At 39.8% G+C, this 21568-nt stretch overlaps 1 protein-coding gene across 1 annotated transcript in view; it reads right to left on the bottom strand.

Annotated features, from left to right (window-relative positions):
- Positions 1 to 6775: 6775 nt before the first annotated feature.
- The window catches only part of ANKRD52 (ankyrin repeat domain 52), a 73714-nt gene continuing 58921 nt past the window's right edge, over positions 6776 to 21568 (bottom strand). The window contains exons 24-28 of the mRNA XM_081319920.1: positions 20699 to 20844; positions 18883 to 18965; positions 16179 to 16261; positions 13142 to 13233; positions 6776 to 10391 (exon numbers count right to left, since the gene is read on the bottom strand). Of these exons, the coding sequence (XP_081176046.1) occupies positions 10147 to 10391; positions 13142 to 13233; positions 16179 to 16261; positions 18883 to 18965; positions 20699 to 20844 (649 nt within the window). The 3' untranslated portion in view covers positions 6776 to 10146. The remainder of the gene's footprint in view (positions 10392 to 13141; positions 13234 to 16178; positions 16262 to 18882; positions 18966 to 20698; positions 20845 to 21568) is intronic.

Raw genomic sequence — 21568 nt, forward strand, 5'->3', positions numbered from 1 at the left:
ATTGCCGGTTTCTTTTGCTAATTAATCTACTACAGAAAACCCTGTTTGTGCTTTATTCCAAGAGCATGGATATTTAAGAAAATCAGGAGCCCCTATTCCCACCTCAAATTAGTTCAGCTTCAAAGGTCCAAGTGCTGAGGGGAGAAGGGCCAGGCCCTTTAGCCAGAGGTATATGACCAGTAATCCCCACTTTTCTACAATTCTTCAGCACAAAATTAGGCCCTACTTAGCCATTACTTCTGAAAAAAACACCACACATGTCCTTCTTTACGGACTTGCGGAAGGCCTAGGCTTGGTGCCAGAAAAGGAGAGGGAGAAATCTCAACTACAGCTTATATCTTCTTTTCCCATGTGAAAAGATAGCAGCAGGTGGGGAAGGGGTGGTGCTGGTGCTGGTGGAGAGAAAGTCTACTTCTCAATCTCTGCTGGAGATAAACTTGTAAATATACCTGCATCTGCATTTTAGTAGAAGCCTGGAGGGCCCGAAGCTCTGGGACTGAAGTCTTACACTGGGGCCCCTATTCCTATAGGTTGAAATCACTTGCAAGTATTAGAAGTGAAAACATAACAGCAGTCACTGATAAAATGTATTATTAATGTGGGGGGAGAGACAGACAGATTAATTTGGAAAAAAAAAGCACAAGGAATAAAAAAAAAATGTAATAAAACTGAAGAATTCAGCATTATATCCTTTGGTACCGTGCTGCTTTAGTATGAAAGGAAGCAAGATCCATTAGAAAGCCAAAAGGAACAAATAACAGATATGGCAAATAACGTATGCCATTCCCTACTAACAGAAGAAACTTTTTGATTTGGGGAAAAATTAAATGAAAAATCAGAAATTGCCACATACATATTTAGTGCAATTTTTAAAAGCTCTGAATCTATACAACATGGCATCAAATTACAGGGAGGAAAGCAAACTACCATAGCAAGAATTAACACACAATTTTTTTAGTTCAGCTTTCCTAAAGCTGATGTTCTCACCCCAGAAAAGCTGGATTATATGTCTGAAAACCAAACATACAAAGAATGGAGTCACCATACCCACAACTAATTTTTCAGGTACTAGAGTAATATGTATGGATTGCAGAAACAGAAGGAAGGCAATGTTAGGTTTGAAGAAGTTAGATTAACATCCTGCATCATCCCATTCCACCTGAGATCCGATACCCTCCAACTTTCACACGGACTAAGCTAAACCTTTATAAGGCTTTATGACTAAGCATTGCTAGCTTTAGGGGGGGGGAAACCTCAAGAGATCAGTCACCTTGGTATACAAGAGAAAATTCAGAGAGTAGGGCAAATAAAAAGAAATCCTAAATCGTCTGCCTGCTTTTATTTATGAGATGAAGAATAAGAGTAAGTGAAGTTAGACAAAATTATAAATGAGACAGGGGGAGCCAATTACAGCTCATACTTGAGGAGAAGGATCTGACCCAACTAATCATCATGTTCCCCTTTTTCCTACCAAAATGGGCTTCCTACTTATTCTGTCAATGTTAAAATTATTAACCTTTTCACTACAAGGAAGATAGAAGAACATTGTAAGGTGCTTCTTCTCATAAGGTAAACAAGCTACATTCATGTTAGGTAGCTAAGGCGTCTGGAATGGTTAACATTTTTAAGAGTATTCTTTCAATACAATATCTGTTTTAGTTTCTATTTCGAAATCTAACCGCCTGGATTAACATACCCTCTTTCTAAAAGAATCAGAAGTCAGTTGGATAGTGCCAAAAGATGAATCTCAGGATAGAGGAGAAGCAGGGAAAGATATTGGAGAAATACCGGCAAGGCTGCCTTTAAATGCATTTCCCTCAGTCTTACTCATTCCCTACTCCAATGTCAGCAAGCTTGAGATGCTGACACAACACTTAGGTTAACTGCAATTGCATTCCAGAAACTTCCTTTCACTATTATTTTTCCAAAACATTCAAGGGACATGCATACAAAACTATCAGCAGCCATTTCAATAAATATCGTCAAGTGGACCAGCAAAAAATGCCTCTCAAAATATTAAGAACTGGCAACTAACACAATACAAAATACCCCAGTCGCTTTTAGTCCATAAAGCATGTTTCCAAATCTTACCTTCGACAATGATTTTTTTTCTAGTTCTGTCATTTTAAAAGCTAATTCCTTCACTGGCCTCTGTCTGTTTCTGTCAGTATAAAAAGAGTTTACTTTTGTACACTGCAGGATTCTAAAAAGTGAGTCAAACCACTCAACATTGTCTACAAGATGCCCAAAGCAATACAGAACTCTTCTCTGTATCAAACTCTTAAGAACCCGCAATATCAAATTTCCCTTTGGTTTTGATCTTTTATCTCCCACTTCTCATCTCCCTAAGTGTGCTTGTTTGTTAATGCCTCTATTTCCAATTTTGCCTAAGAGATCTGCAATTGATCAGTGCAAATTTCATACATCAAAGAAATTCTCAGAATATAAGAACCTAGGCTTGTTCTCAAGTCTGAAACATTTGTTTCTGTGAGGCCATTCCATTTATTTCCCCCTCCCCCAAATATCCAGCATATTTGCATTTCCTAAATTAAAGATGAAAAATCATAGAGGATTGCACGTAAGAATAGTAAATTTAGAGGGGACAGCTGTACATTGACAAACCCTAATTATATCACAATAAAGAGGAAGGACTTGAAACTAACCTTTCTCCTTATCTTCATAATTAAGTAGATAGAAGGGATACCAGATTTACAGTGCTGCAATCAAATAACTGGGACAAAAATTACACAATAGATTCATATATCCATGGTGCAGGTCAAAAGACCAACTAAAGTAATTTCCACACTTCCAGTCATTTTTTTTACCTTTTCCTTACTTCTGATAGAAGTGCAATATGTAGTTGTATCTAAAAAGTAGTAATCATCTATGCAGGCCAAACAGGATGCAACACTAGAGCATTACCTTGGAAAGCAGATAATCTGAACCACCTGCTGTTGTGTCTGTCCTTATTTTCCTCCCTCAACCCCATGATATTATCTCCAAAAACCAAACATGCTGTTAATCTACACTACCAGTACACCTGATGTCCGAAGAGGTTATCAAAGGTCTAACTATCATCTGGAAAACACTGGTTTCATAAAAAAACAAACAAAAACAATGCAAGCTTATGAAATCTCTCTTCTGGTCAGCATGAATGGTAAGCGAATGGGAACTAATTCCCAAGTTTTTGAGAAGGCAAAGCAGGCACAAGCTGGTATAATCGAACCCCCTCCCCCCACGCGCCATTCTTAAAAATAAAAACAAAATGCAGGGATTTTTCTAAAAGCTGTGTGGCTGAAATTGCATACTAATTTTTTTGTTTAGAAAAAAAGTTTACTTCCACTCATCGTGCACACGAGGCTCAGTTAGTTTCAAAGACTTCCATGCAATTCTGCTTTATTATATTCAAGTTGACAAACTAAGATAGGATTGGAATTAGAAGTAAGGCTATTTTTCTTTCTTTTCTTTTTCATCCCTTTTGTTTTCGCACCAAAAGTGAATTTGAAAAGATGCTCATCGCATACAGGTATACATACATACATACACACATACACACACACACACAAACAGAGAGAGAGAGAGAGAGAGAGAGGAAAACTAACACACAAAAGAGGAAGAATAGTTTATACCTGACTGGTGATGAGGTCTGTCCTATCTTATTCGAAGAAATGTTTTATGTGCATAATATACATCGGTGCAGCATTTACACATAGATCACTGAAAGAAAGACACTAAGAACTTGCTACAGATGCCTTACTGGAGACCTTAGAGATCTATCCCAGCCCAGCCCAAAATATTTTCTACCTATTTGTAACATTAACAGCTTTTTCTTTGTCCCCCAAATTCATGATTCGAATGAAATCATTGCTTTAAAGTTCACAGAATCCCAACTGCAATTAACATTCTCCTTGCTTCAGTGGGGGAAAAATAATCTATATATCCCCATCTCTTCTTTAACATTGACTTTGTAGGAGTTAAGTGATGCTGAAGTCACATTTTTCTCAAATGCTACATGCTTGATACTGAAGAACCCATTAAAAAAAATCCAAGAGAAGGTTGTAAAGTAATGAAACAGTTCCAGTGGGGATGGTGGTTCCTCCTCCCCATTATCCTGCACATAAAAAAAATGCTCAAAGCCAAGCTGAACTGAGCTTACAGCTGAAATATATATGTATATTTTTAAAAGGAAAGTATGCCATGAAAGATCACTGAACCTTTCTCCACCACCTTCCTAATCTTGTCATCTCTTTGGCACTATTGGGAGAATAGCTAATCAGAACGGAATTACGCAACAACTGGACATGGAAATGTTTTTGAGGCAAAATGTGTGGCGTGATGAATAGAGGGGAGGAGAGTTAAATATGGGATATATAAATATACTTTCCAGGACTTACCAAGGAAAGGAGAGAAGGTTACTTGCTTGGGTATTTGTTTTAATAACTGGTTTAAAAAAGAAAAAAAAATTGCTCACATGAAGGTTCATAGCTATGCCAGAACACCTTATGCTGGCTGGAGTTTTAAAAAAAAAATCCTGCCATTAGAGGAATCTTTCCACCCCAATTTGCCTACCTGCAAGGTATTCTGGCACGTCCTTGGATCAACTATTTCATTCCTATCAGAAGGAAGCCAAAAGGTTTGGACCTGGCTCTCAATACAAAGTGAGCATTACCCCTAAAGGAGATTTTGCACATTTAGTCTGTACAGAAACTGGTCAGAAACAGGCCCCTTTGGTAATCCACGGTCCCCAACCAAGAAACCAGACTAGATAATATACACAATCACTTTCAGGGACACAAGATTCAAATCCTGTTAAGTACATAATTCATTTCTTACATTAGAGCTCTTTAGAAATATTAGCAAGGGATGTCTATATCCCATGATTTTGAACTCCTTGGGCAGGGTGGGAAAAGAGGAGAAAGAAAATGTAAAAGTGAGGAAGAGTAACAATGCTACAAATGGGTTTTCTTAAGCTCCAGCAACCTCTGGGGAAAAGTAAACAAAATAAAGTCATTTTTAGAAAAAAGGAACAGCATCATTTTATCAGGATCAGTTATTTTAAATTCACTGAAGTGCCCGCTTAGGAATATATGATCAATTTATCGCTTCTCAGTACTTGCCCTCTACAAGGACATTTACATTCAGTGTTTGTCAATAGTTTATATGGCTCAGCTGGGCTCCCAGCGGAAGGCCCATTTATCTAACAATGGCAGTGCAAATACACTTGTCAAGCTGAAATGTATTTGTGCTGTTAATTTTTTAAAAACACAACTTCCCTTTGTTCTATTTCTCTGAACCCTAGAACCATGACTCTAGAGCTCTGAAGTAAATTAAGAGAATTCTCCACCCATCCTCCCACCCAACACAGATTAATCCAAAAAAAAAATGTGGGGGAGGGAAAAAAAGCAAAATAGGCTTTTCCTGATACCGTATTCCCTTGCTGGCCTTTCTCCTATAGGTTACTACAAAAGGGGGGGAATGAAAAGTGCTTTTTTTTTAAACTTGTAAAGCAAGTGCTTTGGAGAAAGGGGGTTGGAGAAAAACTTCCCTTATTTGGATAGGTTAAGAAGGGAAGCCCATGATTGCTTTTTGAGACAAGTGAAAAGGCAAAAAGGAGAAAACCACCCAAGAGATATTAGGAGCAGGGTCTTCTTCTAAGATGCAAAAAAGGATGCATGGTTAAAATAGATTTTATGCCGTCCCTAAAGAAGATGGCAACAGGAAGAAGCTGTAAGAAAGATCCTCTTCTGCCCCCACTTTCTCCCAACCCTGGGTAAAATACTGCACACCAGGAAGTCAAATGTGCTTGCAGAATACTGGAGGGAAAGGGTGGTGAGAAAAAAGAGAGGAAGTAAGGAAGGAAGTTTGCCTCCAGCCCTCTTTTACAATGCACCAGGGAAAACCAACTCTCATCTTAGCACAATGATGCAAGTTATTACCACCAGACGTTTGAATTATTACTTAAAACTGTCAAGCTGTTCTGTCAAAATGTACACGTTACAGCATTAAAGGAGAACAAGACTGGCAACTAAAATAGAGCTGGCCACATTTCTTCACACCCAACCCAACTGCTGCCTCCATTTTTATTTTTTATTTTTTAAAAAGCAACAAAATACATTAATTTAGATATGCGCTGCTGGAATTGTTTCCACTCCATTTTTTTTTCTTCATCATCATTTTTTAAGGAAAAAGGAAAAAGTTAAATGAAACACTAGAAATATAATAATGTGCGATGCTACAAAGTACGCTGAAGCCCTTAAAAAGATCACATTGATTGTCATATCTTCAATTTTAGGGTGAAATGTAAGAAAGGGAATGCTTTTTTTTTGCAAGAATGTAATTAAAAAGAAGATCCTGCCTGATTATTTTTCATCAGTTCAGCAAAAGAAGTCCTGCACAAACCCATGACAGTTCTAATATAAGGAGGTAAAACATAAGAATTAAAATTCATGCCAGCCCAATTCATCTGGCACTAGGGTTAGAAAATTCCCTTATTCTAAAACTTATCTCAGAAAGCTGATTGCATCTCAGCTTCTGCCCCTTCCTTCCAATTTTATTCCTGCTTTTTTAAAAAAAAATAATAAACCATAAAAACTGAAAAGGGAGCATCTCTGTCATCTAAGAACTGTGGCCCATGGAAGCTTCACCTCACTGGTTCAAGACTTCTTGCAGATTGTAAACCATTCAAGCTATATTCGTTCCCAAAAACTGCTACAGAACCAACTACAATTCAATACACAGGAGTAAAAGGGGACAAAAAAAAATGGATTTCCCTCTCTTCTGTAAGAACAATCTGTGCTAGGATTTCTTAGTGAGTCCACATTCCTCCAGGCCACAAAGACATGGCTTGGGGTGAATACAGACCTGTGGACTTCAATTCCCAGAATTGGCTGAGGAATTCTGGGAGTTGAAGTCCACAAGTCTTAAAAGTTGCCAAGATTGGACATCTCTGGTTTAAACTATCACACCTGTGGGAAGAGACAGAATACCTGAAGGCCTCCTAGTTCTCAGCACTGCAAGGAACACTGGATCTCCCCCACCCATTTTCCTACAAATGTCTCAGTCCCGTTTTTGCCTTTGGAGGATTCATTTAGCCCTTGAAAAGAAATCAAACGACGACCAAGAGTGGCTTCAGATTTACTTTGGCCTCTCAACTTATGTCCTCTTTGCCCTTCTGTGGGGATGAAAAGGATTGCACTTAGAAGGCTAAAATAAAGTTAGGCAATTTGAAAGAAGTAAATTGCTAGTACCTAATAAAATGTAAACAAGTGGTTTTTTTGTTTTGTTTTCAGCTTTTCTTCTACAGGATGCTGAAAAGGACCTTTCTCATCAAAAAGTGGGGGGACGGGGGAGAAGAGGAATCTTTAATTCAAGTTTTGTTCATTTCTATTCCAACAATGAGGTATTTGGTGTAGAAAGGTTAACACTTTCTTTCAAGGTAGAGAATGTGGAGTAACTGAGGGCAGAGAAAAGTAACCTATCCATAGTGCAGTGAAAACATTAACGGCCAATCTGCAACAGGCTGTCCGCTGTGCTTTTTTTGGCAAGTGCATTGAAACTTTTAATACGCTCTTTACCTGGCAGCTGCAAAATGAAGAGATTTCTTAAGATTCCTTGGGCATCAAAGAAAGAAGAAACAGCTAAGCTAGTAGCACCCTAGTCTCTGCAGAAGGCTTAGTCAAAGGACATTGTTAGGTTTGTTTGAAGACTAGAATTCACTACCTTTAAGGCCCCCATTTTTTTGCAACCTATCCATTTGCAGGAAACTAAAATAATTCAGCAAAAACTTAGAAGAACTGATCCCAAATGACGTGTAATAAATCTCTGAGAAAAGACAAAGCCAGTAGGGAGGCCAGGAGAGGGAAAGGGAGGCCAGGGGAAGGGGAGCAGAGGAAGGCTCCATAAAAAAAATAAAAACAAAGTGATCACATCCTTTTAAAAAATGCACTGTTTGGCAATGGGCAAGATAGTGGCTGTGTCATTTGGCTGTAGGAATTTGGCTTTGGTAAACAGTGCCAAAAGGAAGGAATTTGTGTCTTGTCTACACTATTATTATTTCATCATCATCACCATCTTTTCTAACTTCTGGATTCGACTCTCCTCTTTGAAAGATCTAGCCATTAGCCACACACTCTGAATTGGCTGTTTCTGATTCTTCTATTTTTTATTTTGGAAAACCAGTCAATGCAAATAAATAAGGCTCTAGCAATCGCATTGGTGTTCACTCTCAATCGTAAATCTGACATGAAAAGGCCAGGGCAGAGGAGATAGTTTGTCTGTCCGTTTAAATTCTGGGTTTTAAATTCCTATACATTGTCAAAGTGTAACATGCACCATGATGCAGAAGGATTCAAGTCTACAGCTGGCTCATATACTCTCCTTAACAATCAAAGAGAGTCTGTAAGAAGACACCCTGGGAGAAAATAAAAACCAGTTGCTTCCCAGGTTACTAGCCTTAAAGTTTGCTGGTCCAAACATACTATGCCTTGGAATAATTCATTCTTAAAATTCACATGTTCTGCTAAACACAGTCCCAAGCCTACCACAGCACTGCAGGACTGGGAAACTGATGGAAAAGATTATTAGGTCCTAAATTTCTGCTTGCCTCAGCAGCTTTCATCTGATTGCTACATCCCAATCTTTGGCTTTGAACATACTTTGTGATATGGTAATCTCTTTTTTTTGTTAGTTTCTACACATGATACAGTTTACAGTACAAAAAGAAAACAGTGCACACTCAAATGTGTAATAAATAGGAATTTTAAAATAAAAAATATGCATACTAGCCCCACCCATGGATGGATGGACAGATACACACACACACACACACCCTAATGAAATCGGCTGGATGTTAATCTAGTTGGAAAAATTATAAATACAAATGTAGGATTGTAAGATTCTGAAGTGCATTGTTCTCCTTGCAGAAAGCTTTTTTCTTTTTTTTTTCCTTTTGGCTATTTTTCAAAAGATAAATGCTTGCTTCTTTATAAATAGCTTTTTAGGCAACACTGACTTGTCTAATGGGAAACACTGCACAAAACAGAGGTGGGAGGGAGTGGGGGGGGGAACCACAAAAGAAATTCTCTTTGGGGATCCAACATTTTGCAAACCGGATAACCTTCCCTCTCCCCCCTCCCCTCAAAAAAAAATCACCCTCCAAAAAAACAGAAGATCCCTAAAGTGCCTGATATGGTTGGGATAATTCTGGCAGCGCATACACAGGTTTTTAAAGAGGACCGTGTTGGTTGGGCAACAGCATCTATGGTGCACGCAAGGGACTATGAGCTGCCTAAAGTATCAGAGTATCTGGGTACAGTAGTTCTCAGTTCAAGTGTTTTTCTCACTGGAATCAAAAAGGGCCAGCACAACAAACAAACAAACTAAAGCTACCATATAGGAAGAAGCAATGATAGTGGCACTTTGCCAGCAGCCGCTGCCCTTCTTGGCGGTCCCTCATTGATCAACCTCCCTCTCCTCATTTCAATGCAAAAGAAAAAGCATCAGCAATTCAGGCTTCTGCTCCCTGCCTAGCGTGCTGGGTCCCTCGGAAAGATTTTTTTTTCCCCTGAGGACACAGAGAAAATGATCCCAAATGATAAGTTGGCCTGATAGAGGGGAAGTGTGGGAGACAGTTAATAAGATGATCCAGATTATCAAATTCAGTCCTTCGGCTGCTGCCACAACCCCCCTGCATGAAATAAATTTCATTGGCTCTTCACTCAAAGCATCTCAAAGCCTTGAGAAATCGGGACTGAAAAAAGGTGGGTCGCTTAAAAACATTGAACTCAGAAGAACCGGGCAATACCCTTTGGCAAAGAAGAATAAAAGCAGATTTTTTTTTTAAAGCTTCTTAAGAGTAAATTTAAAGAAAACATTTTAAAAAGATGAATCTGTTTGGAAACCCACACTTCTTTTTGTTAATTTTGATAGCAAAAGAAATGCTAGTGGTCAAAGCAAGTATCTAGGTAGGATGCAGAAACCGAGATCGCTTTCTCTACGTTTTTTTTCCTTTCCTTTCCTTTCCTTTTTGGTTCCTAGGACCTTTTGGAAGGCCCATTTCCCAGTCTTGTTCTCCTTTAAAGTGTCCTATATTGATAGAATTCCTAAATAAATAGAAGAGATACTAGATCACCCATCATCGTTTTTAAGCTATTCCGAATAACAGCCATCTAAGCCGATGGCATTGTGCCTATCCTTGGTGTAGGGGCAGCTGTTCCCGTTGGGCAGGGCGCTGCAGGCGGCTGTCTTGGCAGCAATCCCGCAGTTCTTGAGGAGGTTGAAGCTGAAAGGGCTGATGGCGTCTTTAGGTGGAAAAGGCTTCATGGTGGAAAGGATAAGTGCCAGGCAGTCAGCAACGTCTTTGTTGGGGGCACAAGCCAAGGCTGGGGTATGGCCTGGAAAAGACAAACAAATTCAGTCCCACAGCAGCAGCAGCAGCAGCAGCAGCAGCAAACAAAAGCAAAGCTATTCCTTGGGAAAGGGGGGGGCAGCAGATTATAAATTAAAGGACCAGATTGGACTATTTGTTCATAATTCCTTGCATTAAATATCAGATTTATATTTTCAACAAAAGGAAGTGTCTTAAGATGACACTTTTTCTATTTCATTTAAAAAAAAAGCATCTTGCTTAAAATTCAGGAAACAGAAGACAGCCAAGAGGCACAGGTGGTCCTCAACGTATGACCCTTCACTTATCAATGGTTTCAATTAACAATGGCGTCAGAAAAGGTATACTATACCTTGTAAAGCACATCATTCCATTGCTAAATCTCTCTCTCTCTCTCTCTCTCTCTCTCTCTCTCTCTCACACACACACACACACACACACACACACACACACAGTGGTCACGTGATTGCAATCTGGATGTTTGGCAATCTATTCACTTATGATGGGTTGCCAAACACCCTGCAATCGTGTGATCACAATTTGCAATCTTTTCTGCTGGCTTCCCAATGGGAAGTCAGCAGGGAAGGCTGGAAGCTGCTGCCTCTTGCTGACAAGACTCCCTCTTGTCTCTGGGGATCGTCTGAAAGAGCTCCCTACTGAAATCCAACCAGACTCAGAGCTGAAATTCTTCAGGAGGGAGCTCTTTCAGTCAGTACCCAGGGATGAGAGGGAACTAAAATCCAAGCAGGACTTTCAGCTCCTTAGTGGAAAGGCAGCGTGGTAATCTAAGGAACGTGGGGTGCTTCAGGGGGGATGTGGAAGGCCCAGCACAGATCTCACACACAAGTGTCTCTTCACCTATGGGCTGAAAATCCTGCTTGGGTTTTGGCAGGTAGGATTTTCAGCTTTTAAGAGGACAGACCCTCCTGCACAACCTATGCCAGGCCTCCCAGTGTCTCCCACCCACCCCATGAGGCACTTCATACTCCCCAACTGGGACTCCATCCTCTTAATGAATGAGACTGCTCAACAAGTTCAACTGGACTACCAGATTGCAGTCGCTGAGCAAAGCAGTCATGTGACATCTCACTTAATGACCCCTTTGCTCAATAACCAAAATTCTGGTCCCAATTGTGGTCATAAATTGAGGGCTACCTGCTCTGAGAGCCAGAACCACCATAAATCTGATTCATCCCCTTTTCAAACAATCTAAGTGGAGCCTCCACAACACTAACCCATGGCAACAAATACCACAGTTTAACCAAGTGCTGTTTATGTCATTTTTAACTTCTCAGAAATCTTCTTGTCCTTAACACCAGTCTCTGAGTTTCAGTATTGTAGGGTATGTAAGAAAACCCTCTCTATTTCCACATTTTTATAATATGCAGGTCCTTTTTATAAAGCCACCTGGCTTCATATTGACTCTGGGAGGCATACAATACTAAAAATCAGATAAGAACAACCACTGAAAAAATAACAAGTGTACAACCATATTTCCTCGAAATTAAGCCCTAGCTTGATTTTTAATGTGTCCACCTAATATAAGCCCTACCCCAAAAATAAGCCCTAGTTAAGACCTCACCCACTCTGTCCCACCATCTGGTGCACACATAAAAATCAAGCTAGGACGGAGTGTGTGGAGCTGCCCCACGCATTCCACACTCTTACCTTAGGACCACCACAGCCAGGCCTCCCACGCCACTACACCTATTGCACCACCGCCTAACTTCTATGGCTGCTTGTGGCCACTCGTGGCAGGATACTGCATGGCATTTTGTGCCATTGCTGCCACTGGCGCACACCATGGCACAACACACATGACCTCCTGCTGCGAACGGTGGCACCAGCGCAATGTGCCATGTGGCATCCTGCCACAAACACCAGCACTGGTGCATCATGTGGCCTCCTGCCATGAATGGCAGCACCTGCGCAGTGCACCACATGGCCTGCCACGAGCAGCCACAGAAGTTGGGCAGCAGCACAACAGGTGGCATGGGTGGCCTGACTGCGGCAGTCCTGAGGTAAGCGGGTAAGACATCCCCCGAAAATAAGACCTAGTGCCTCTTTTGGAGGCAAAAAAAATATATAAGACCGGGTCTTATTTTTGGGGAAATATGGTAGCATGAGCAGAATAATACTGTTATACAAACATTCCACTGTGTGGCCCACCATGCACTTTAATCAAAGGACTGAAGCACAAACCAGGTTTTCTAACTCTATAATATTATTTCTGTGGTATGTGAATCCTTGTAAAGAGTTCACGATGTTGTATTCTGTCTTGAGAGACCAAGAATCACTTTACAACAAACTTCCACCTTTACAATTGGAACTCCCATAATTCCTCTGGCTGTGCAGACTGGAATTTCTGGGATAGTTACAACACATCTGGAGAGTGCCAGATTGGAAAGTTGCTCAGACAAACTAAGATAGGTATTGCAGGAGTTCACCAGAATGAGTCTGAGGGAAGGGTGTGTGTGTCAAATGCATTATCACTCTCGAGTCCCTTCATGCCCACAAGAGATCTAAGTCCAGCCGACCCTGAATTCCAATTTCTCTTATCTACTGCCAATTTGCTTTGTTAGTAGTTCAGATTCTTGTAGAGAGCTTTAGTGTACAATAAACCTATGCATTCATTTGAACCGCCTGCACTCTTAATTTCCTGCTTTGACAGGTATCTTTACTGCATCAAACTTTGTTGTCCCCCCCCCATACTAAATGAACTCTTGCCTTGAGCTTCCAGATGTGAATGATGCATACCTTCTTCATCCACAGCAAGCACAGTGGCACCTCTGCTCAGCAGAGCCTGGACAACAGAGGCCAGTCCGTTTCGAGCTGCAATATGGAGTGGCCTGTTGCAGTGGGAAGAGAAAGGATGGTTATTATGCTGTTGGCCAAATTCAAGAGGAGGACTCTTGCACCCCAAGCCCACCTCACTGCTCTCCTCTCTGCAAAGAGGAACATTTAATATTTACTCAGATTCGTAAATTCTACTGCTATTGCACTAACAGGAGCTTCTCCATAGCTGGCTTTCGCGTACCCTCAAAAACATATATACCATGCAGCAACCAGAAAATTTGGCACTGGAAGGATTTGTGAAGGGGAAAAAATGGCTCAGAAAAACAAAGTGTATTTGGGGGCTCAATGTATAGTTGTCCTCAGCCTGCTCTACAGGTATGGAGCTTCACTGCAACTCTTGTCAGCCTAAGGATTGAGGTGTGAGCCACCCAGAGTTGGTTAAGATGGATGGCCCTACAAACCTTTTTAAGTAACTAAATATAGAAACAAATAAATAAGTTTCTAACTTCCTCCCCCCCCCCCCGTTGATTGTGAGGGTGGTGTGAGAATGTGAACGAATGGGACGCATGGCTTGGGGCAGGGGTGTCAAACTCAATTTCATTGAGGGCCGCATCAGCATTGCGGTTGCACTCAGGGGGGGCGGGGGGCGTGGCCAGGGGGGGCGTGGCCTACTGGGTGGGCATGGTTAGAGTGCGTATGGCCTACTGGGTGGGCGTGGCCAGCTCTACATCGTTCGCATCAAGGGTGCCTATGGGGGGCCTGGGCAGGAGTGGGACAGATCTGAGGGTCTCTGGCAGAAGGAGGGTCTCTGGCAGAAGGAGGGTCTCTGGGCCAGGGCCAAGGCAGTGGGGGCCGTTCCCTCACTGTTTCCAGGATGGCTTTGTGGGCCACATGGAACCACTTTGCGGGCCGAATCCGGCCCCCGGGCCTTGTGTTTGACATGTCTGGCTTGGGGGGACGACTTTCTGTTCTTGGAAGACATGGGGAAGACAACGAGGTTCTGAAGGATTGCAAGAATGGGAAGTACAGCTTGGAGAATGGGGTGAGCCAGCGAAGGACAGCGGGGTGGGGCTTGAGCTGGCATTTCTCAGTAGCAGCAGCAGGGCTGGGGCTGAAGTAAGAGGCCTGGGGACAGTAGCAACTGGCTGAGACTGCTGAAAGCCCCAGGCCTCTACTTCACTCCCAGCCATGCTGCTGCTGAGTGCCACTGTCCATGGCGACCAAAACAGCATAGTGACACACAATGCTCTTTGGGTGGTTTGTGGGTGCTCCCCTCCATCTTTTAACTTGTTTTTTTTAAACTCTGTCCTTCTTTTGTTCTTCGCTGTGTTTTTTTCCTTTTAACAATATCTCTTTTATAGTTTATGAATTGTATGTGTAAACTGCCCAGACTCATTTGGAGAGTGAGATGGGCAATGACTAAATTTGATGAATAAATAAAATATCTTGGGGAGGGGAGACAAAAATGCTCTGCAGTTTTAAGTGTGGGTGGGCTGCCAAATATCTACATTTTGATTATGCAATTGTGTTTGTGTGTGTGTGTGTGTGTGTGTGTGTGCGGGCGCATGCTGCAATGGCTGACTTTGGACACAGGTCATAAGTTCGCTTTTTCAGCACCAGGGTAATTTCAAATAGTTTCTGAATAAAGATTGCAAGTCAAAGATTACCTATATGCTGGAGGACCACATGCATTCTGCAGTTGTGGGTCCAAAATTCCTACTATAGATAGTACGATTAGCATTTAATCATAAGGGTAGCAACCTTTTGTCCTTTCTCCAGATCTTCTCTGTTAATGCAGAGACACGAAGTTGACAAAAGTGGAAATAATTTACCCTGTGCCTCCGTTCTCATTAAGTAGGCCTCTGTGGCATAATCCAACTCTACAGTCTCATCTAGAAGTATTTCCCTTCACCATCCTGCATTAAGCAGCCAAGACTCTGCACTGACTAAGTCTATTAAACACAATTTTCAGTATGACTGATTACCTCAAAGATGAAAGAAACTTTTCCAAAATATTGGAAGACATGTAAAGCTTTGAAAGATGGTTTAGATTCCTGCTTATTCATATGATTAGTTTTTGGAAGATTAAATTTAAACACTTAAGAGAAAGAGATTTGCGATAGGCTGAGGAACTAGGACAATTATAATATGTAGCAATAATCCTAAAAAGTGCCCCCAAAATATAATCTTGGCTATCAACTGAAAAGAAAGAAAAAACTACTGCCTGCCAGAGTAAATAATAGTGGGTTACTCATTCAAAATTAAAATAATAATAATAATAATAATAATAATAATAATAATTTTATTTGTATACCGCCCTTCTCCCGAAGGACTCAGGGCGGTGAACAGGGCAAACATATAAAATACAAAGATACAAAAGTTAAAAAAGAATTAAACACAATGCCCAAGCTAAAACAATAAATAGATATATTAAAAACAACGATAAAATCCCAACCCATCCCCCATCAGGCCAGGCCGACTTGTTTGAACAAGTGAGTCTTCAGATCGCGTCGGAAGGAGCGAAGGTCGGGCGCCATCCGGAGCTCAACCGGCAACCGATTCCATAAATCCGGGGCGCCCACAGAGAAGGACCTCCCCCTGGGGGCCACCAGACGACATTCTTATACAAAGCCAAGTTTTGGTAGGAAATACTGAAAACACATTTAATGTTTCCATAATTAAATAGAAGTTTTCTCCTTTTTTTGCTTCATTTTCAGTAGAATTCAATGGTATCTCATAGGACATAGGGGTTTCTAAATGTACATCTGGTTTTTTGGGGGGACGGACTTTGACCTGTGAAATCAACTTCTAATAAGTTAAGATCTTTAAGCTACACGTGGTCAATATGCCATCCCAAATGCAAGAGAGATTTGCTTCCCACATTAGAATCAGCTAACATCTTGCTGAAACCTTTTCCTGATTTATTTTTAGTAATATTTGACAAGAAACAGTGTAGGAAAGAAATTTGCTAGTTTCCATAGGCCGTGTGAGTACTTACATCTGTAGAGCACTGTTTGTTGCATTGATAAGGCCAAGGTCTTGGGTTTCCCCCAGAATCAACAAGGCACACTTTTCATGACCCTGGAAAGAAAAGATAAAAGAAGTCCTAAATTGCACTCAGCACTGTAGTTTAATTCTGATAAGGAATAGACATGGGTTTTTTTTTATCATGCCCTTTTCATGCAAGTGTATATGCTTTGACACAATGGGCTTCAATAAAGTAAGCCTGTATATAAAGGACAGAATTAACATGGAACAGAAACAGGAAAAGGTAAGCCCCAGTAGAAAAATTCTAATCTTTAAGCAATGGTTTGGGGAGAGGGGGTTAAAGTGTGACAAAGAAACTGGAAAATATTGTATGCTGATAGAAATTATCTGAAAGTATGCTGCACTGCCTCCTTGTGGGAGAAAATGAAGACTACATTTGCTCTATTATAAGTGTGAGTTCACCAGTAAAACAGGAAAAAAGACAAGGGCTATTATTAAAGGCATTATCAACAGTACTGTGCATATATCACCAAAAGGGTTTTCTCAAGGATTTCGAATTCATTGGGCAGATTTCTGGCCTTCAGTTATCATTCTATTACAATCACCAAAATCATTCCCATGTAACTTTTCTGAAAGACTCGAAACCTTATATGAATTTTTTGCTGAAAGAAGAATGATTAATGGGTTTGAAGATTTTAAAAAAACATGAATTAAATGAGGGGGTGATGAGACTAATATCTAAGAGGGAGGGGCATTATAAGATTGTAATTATATACTGAAAAGGTCAGAAGTCATAATTTTAGGTAGTTTCATGTTTTTCCCCTTTCACTCATACATTCATGTAGTCATTCCATTCGTTCATGTAGTTACTCATAAACAAGAGCTGATAGCCGTAGCAAAGAATGAAGAGCCAGTGAGCAGATCAGCTCTTCGAACTTCTCTGCATGAAGAAGTTAAGAGATCACCCAAAAGTACTTCAGACAGTTGCTCCTTGTAAGGAGACTACAGTCTCCAATGGGTTTTAAGCACTGGGAAACAAGAGAACAGTGACTTTGCTAAAACCTTGGGCGGTACCTTTAAAAGGACAGTAAGTTTCTTTTCTAATCACCCTCAGAAATTGCTTATTAACTACCCTTCAGCTATTAGAAAACTTTGCAGAGACAAGTCTGAAAATACTGGATGAATATTAACAACTTTTAAAAAATAAAGAGCAAAAAGTTAATTAAGACTGATTTTAGAAAGTTATAAATAGTTCCAGATAAATTTGAAATAAGATTTTAGAATTACTTATGAAGAATTCTTTCCATAGGAAACTTGAATTGTTTTAAAAACGTATTAAGGTAAGCTTTTAAAAACTGGACACTAAATGTTTCCATTAAGAGAGAACACATAAACTTGACTAACAATTACGGAATGGTGTAAAATATTCTATGTTTTTAATTTTTAACTTAATTTTAATTTTAATTTATTCTACTGGGGCTATTAATTTAATTTAACTTTTGTATTATTGTATTTTATTGTTGTTAGCCGCCCTGAGTCCTTCGGGAGATAGGGCAGCATATAAGTCCCAATAATAAATAAATAAATAAATAAATAAATAAATAAATAAATAAATAAATAAATAAATAAATAAATAAATAAATAAATAAATAAATAAATAAATAAATAATAAATAAATAAAAAGTGGAGTCAGAAGTTAATGTTAACAATGTCAACAGCAATATCTGCCTCAACAGATAGACTGTGTCTAAAATATGTTATGGAAGAGGAACAGGTTTGACCTGACAAAGTAGAATGAGCTGAATGTGGATTTACAAATGACAGGTTATAAGATGTTACACTGGACATACAGAAGAAATGGGCTGTTTTAGCAGTTAAAAGGGACATTCAAACAATAAACCAAGAGAATAACCTGGATAATTCTTCTACATTGGACTAACAAAATAATCTTGTCAAAGCTTTGAGGAAACTCATAAGAAAAGACAAAAAAGAAATAAAATCAAGTTCCATGGCATTATTTGAATAGATTAAAGATTAAGATTATTAGAAGTAAAATAAATGAATATAAACTTGATTTATTTGATCAAGGTTAAAAGAAATGTTATTAGTTTTGGTAACCCTTAATAGACTTTTTCTGACATCAGGACTAAATTACAATATTTTATGGATCTGCTTATAAAGAAATGGGATATGGCAAAAAAAGATAATTTGTTGTGATTTAAAAGAAGGTGAAAAGATACTAAAATTGTTTGAATTTGTGAAGGTTGGTAATAACTTTTCTATTTCTTTACTATCTTTCTTTCCTTTTCTTTACATCTTTTCTTTTTTCCCTTTGCATGTTTTATTTTTTCTTTGCTTATATCTTTTTTTTAGCTTGCATTAGTTTTTACTATTGCAATTATAATCTTTAACACAATTACTTGAAAAAAACAAGTCATTATATTTCATAACCTCCCTCCCTCCCTCCCTCCCTCATCTTTATCTCTATGTAAATTCTTAATAAACCTTTTTTTAAAAAAAATCCCCATATATATCTAGTGAGCCACTTTTCAACTTCCCAATAAAAATCAAATTACATAAACTCGTTATTTGGAAGCAAAGTCATTTAATCACATCTGGCATAACTTTCATCATAATCTTCTAATGCATCTTAAAACTCTACAGAAGATAGTCCCAAAAATTAATTTTATACATCCCACGTTTGGACATTGTACCTTACTGCAGGCCAGGTGAAGAGCTGTGTTCTTGTTGACATCCAGCACACTTAGATCTGCTTTTGCTCTGTACAGCAGGAACTCTGAAAATGTGTGGAAATATAACATGAAAGATTGTGTATTTATTTAAAAGATTCTTAGATAACCATCAACCCCAAAGTCATAGGAGCCAACTTCCAACATTAAAATGGCAAATGAGAAAAACGAAATAAAAGCAGGGCACCTTTATCCAAAAATCAAGACAGAAAACTTCTATACCACTAGGTTGATGTCACTGTCCTCTTCTGAAATAATTTGGCTTTTGCCAGAAGCAGAATCATACTGGAGAAGACATTTCAAAGTTCCAGCATCAAGGGAGAAAGAAGGGTCAACCAGAAAGCAAGGGAAGTTAAAGTATACTATGGAAGTTATTCCATAGTATACTTTATTCCATAGTTATTTCATAGTAATAACCTTTAAATGTTACAAAATGTGATAGAGGAAGACATCATAATGGTTGTCTCAAAAGTGCTTTTTCAAAAAGGCAACTGGACTATGTTTTTTTTCCCTTGAAGAAGAAGAAGAAGAAGAAGAAGAAGAAGAAGAAGAAGAAGAAGAAATTTCGCTTCTCATCCAAGAAGCTTCATCAGTTCTGGATGAACACATAGTCCAGCTGCCTTTTGAAAACAGCACTTTTGAACAACCATGACCTGGATGACTCTCCATAGACCTTCATAATAGTTGTATGCTTGAAATCTGTCTGCAAATGATTTGCATAATTAGGCCACTCCAAAATTGCAAAGGGAAAGTGGCGGGGAGGGGAAAGGGAATGATTCTGCACAAGCAGTGGGTGAGCGTGTTCGCGCATGCAGCTCCATTTACACAAGTGAAGGCCATGCAAGTGGAGCTGCGTGTGCTGCCTGTACATTCAGCTGCTGCTTGTACGTCCCAGTTTCGAACAGGCCATGGCCTGGGGCTTGGGGACCCCTGGTCTAGAGTGAGACAAAGTGTATTATGTCACAAGTAGCATGTTGTTGCTATTTTTGGATGATAGGGGATGATGGGAGAGAAAAAATGATCTCAGGCACAAAAATATCATGCAAAATTCATGGAAGTGCTCACATGAGCTCAAATATTGTTCCTAATTCCTCCCTAGGATGATGATAGACAGAAGGATGATTACCCTAAGAAGAAAAAAGTAGTTTGAAAATAACTGAAGAAAGCTATTTCCAAAACCAACAGAATATCTACAATATCTACATAGTCACAAAACAATTAGTTGAATATATTATCAGAAATGAGCTTGGCAAGAAACTGAACCATAGTATCGGATCTATTTTCGACCAAGAGAAGTCTTCAGGGATACATATGTAGTATTTTTATGGCAGACATGTCAAACACAAGGCCCGGGGGCCGGATCCGGCCCGCAACGTGGTTTCATGTGGCCCGTGAAGCCATCCTGGAAACAGTGAGGGAACGGCCCCCACTGCCTTGGCCCTGGCCCAGAGACCCTCCTTCTTCCAGAGACCCTCAGATCTGTCCCACTCCTGCCCAGGCCCCCATAGGCACCCTTGATGCGAACGATGTAGAGCTGGCCACGCCCACCCAGTAGGCCATACGCACTCTAGCCACGCCCACCCAGTAGGCCACGCCCACCCTGGCCATACCCACCCGGCCCCTTGAGGGCAACCACAATGCTGATGTGGCCCTCAATGAAATTGAGTTTGACACCCCTGTTTTATGGGCTCTCTCTTAAGATGATCTCAGGGAAAGAACAGGATAGGATACTTGCACAAAAAAGAGAGAAAAGCATAAATACAGACGATGCACCACTTACCAACTGCTGCTGTCTGGCCATTTTCAGCAGCCATCATAAGAGGGGTCCTCCCCAATTGGTCAGTTCCATCTACCTCAGCCTGGTGTTGCAAAAGCAATTGTAAACCATGGATGTTGTCTGCAAAGGCAGCAGCGTGAAGGGGGGTCCTGGAAAGATGGAATTGTCATGCTTCCAAAAAGAACTCTATTTTTGGATGCATAATTGTAAATTATACAGCACTGTTTTTAATTCTAATTTTTTTTTCTACATACTTATTTATTTTGTCATTTTAAAGCCACATAAAGCTTCCTACAATGTATTTTGATATCATTTCATTTCTTTAGAATCTCAGTAGTTTCTCACTGGATGGTTTTGCCCAATAATGCCTAGCAAAACCCTTATTAAAATTCACTCTCAATTGCCACACCTTAGTGAAAATCAAATGAATATTAATTAGAGGTAGGAAAAAATAATAATAAAAGGCATGACATAATTTGCTTACAATAGACCACACACAGTTATTGACAGCACATATTTCCTATAATAAATACTCAGAGACACATCTTAAGAAACTGATGGTAAACGTGAATGTAGATCCTTGTATAACATATTAGTAACAGTTTTTTAGAACTATTTAGACAATGCAAGGCCATGGTTGGCAAATGAAGTGCCTGCTGTATTCCCAATAATTGCTTGACTCCAACTTGTGAGATTTCAGTAAGTTAGGACTGTGAAGGCAATCACAAAGGATTTTGGGAGCAGGTCCAAGTCTGAAAAAAGTTAGGGACCACTGCCACTCACATATAAGAATCTCTAGAGCATATCAGATTAAAATCCCATTTGTCCAGCATTTGATGCATACAGTGGTGATTCAAATTTAACCTGTCTTGA

This window comes from Vipera berus, assembly GCF_964194415.1.
Source record: "Vipera berus genome assembly, chromosome: 2".
Taxonomy (NCBI): domain Eukaryota; kingdom Metazoa; phylum Chordata; class Lepidosauria; order Squamata; family Viperidae; genus Vipera; species Vipera berus.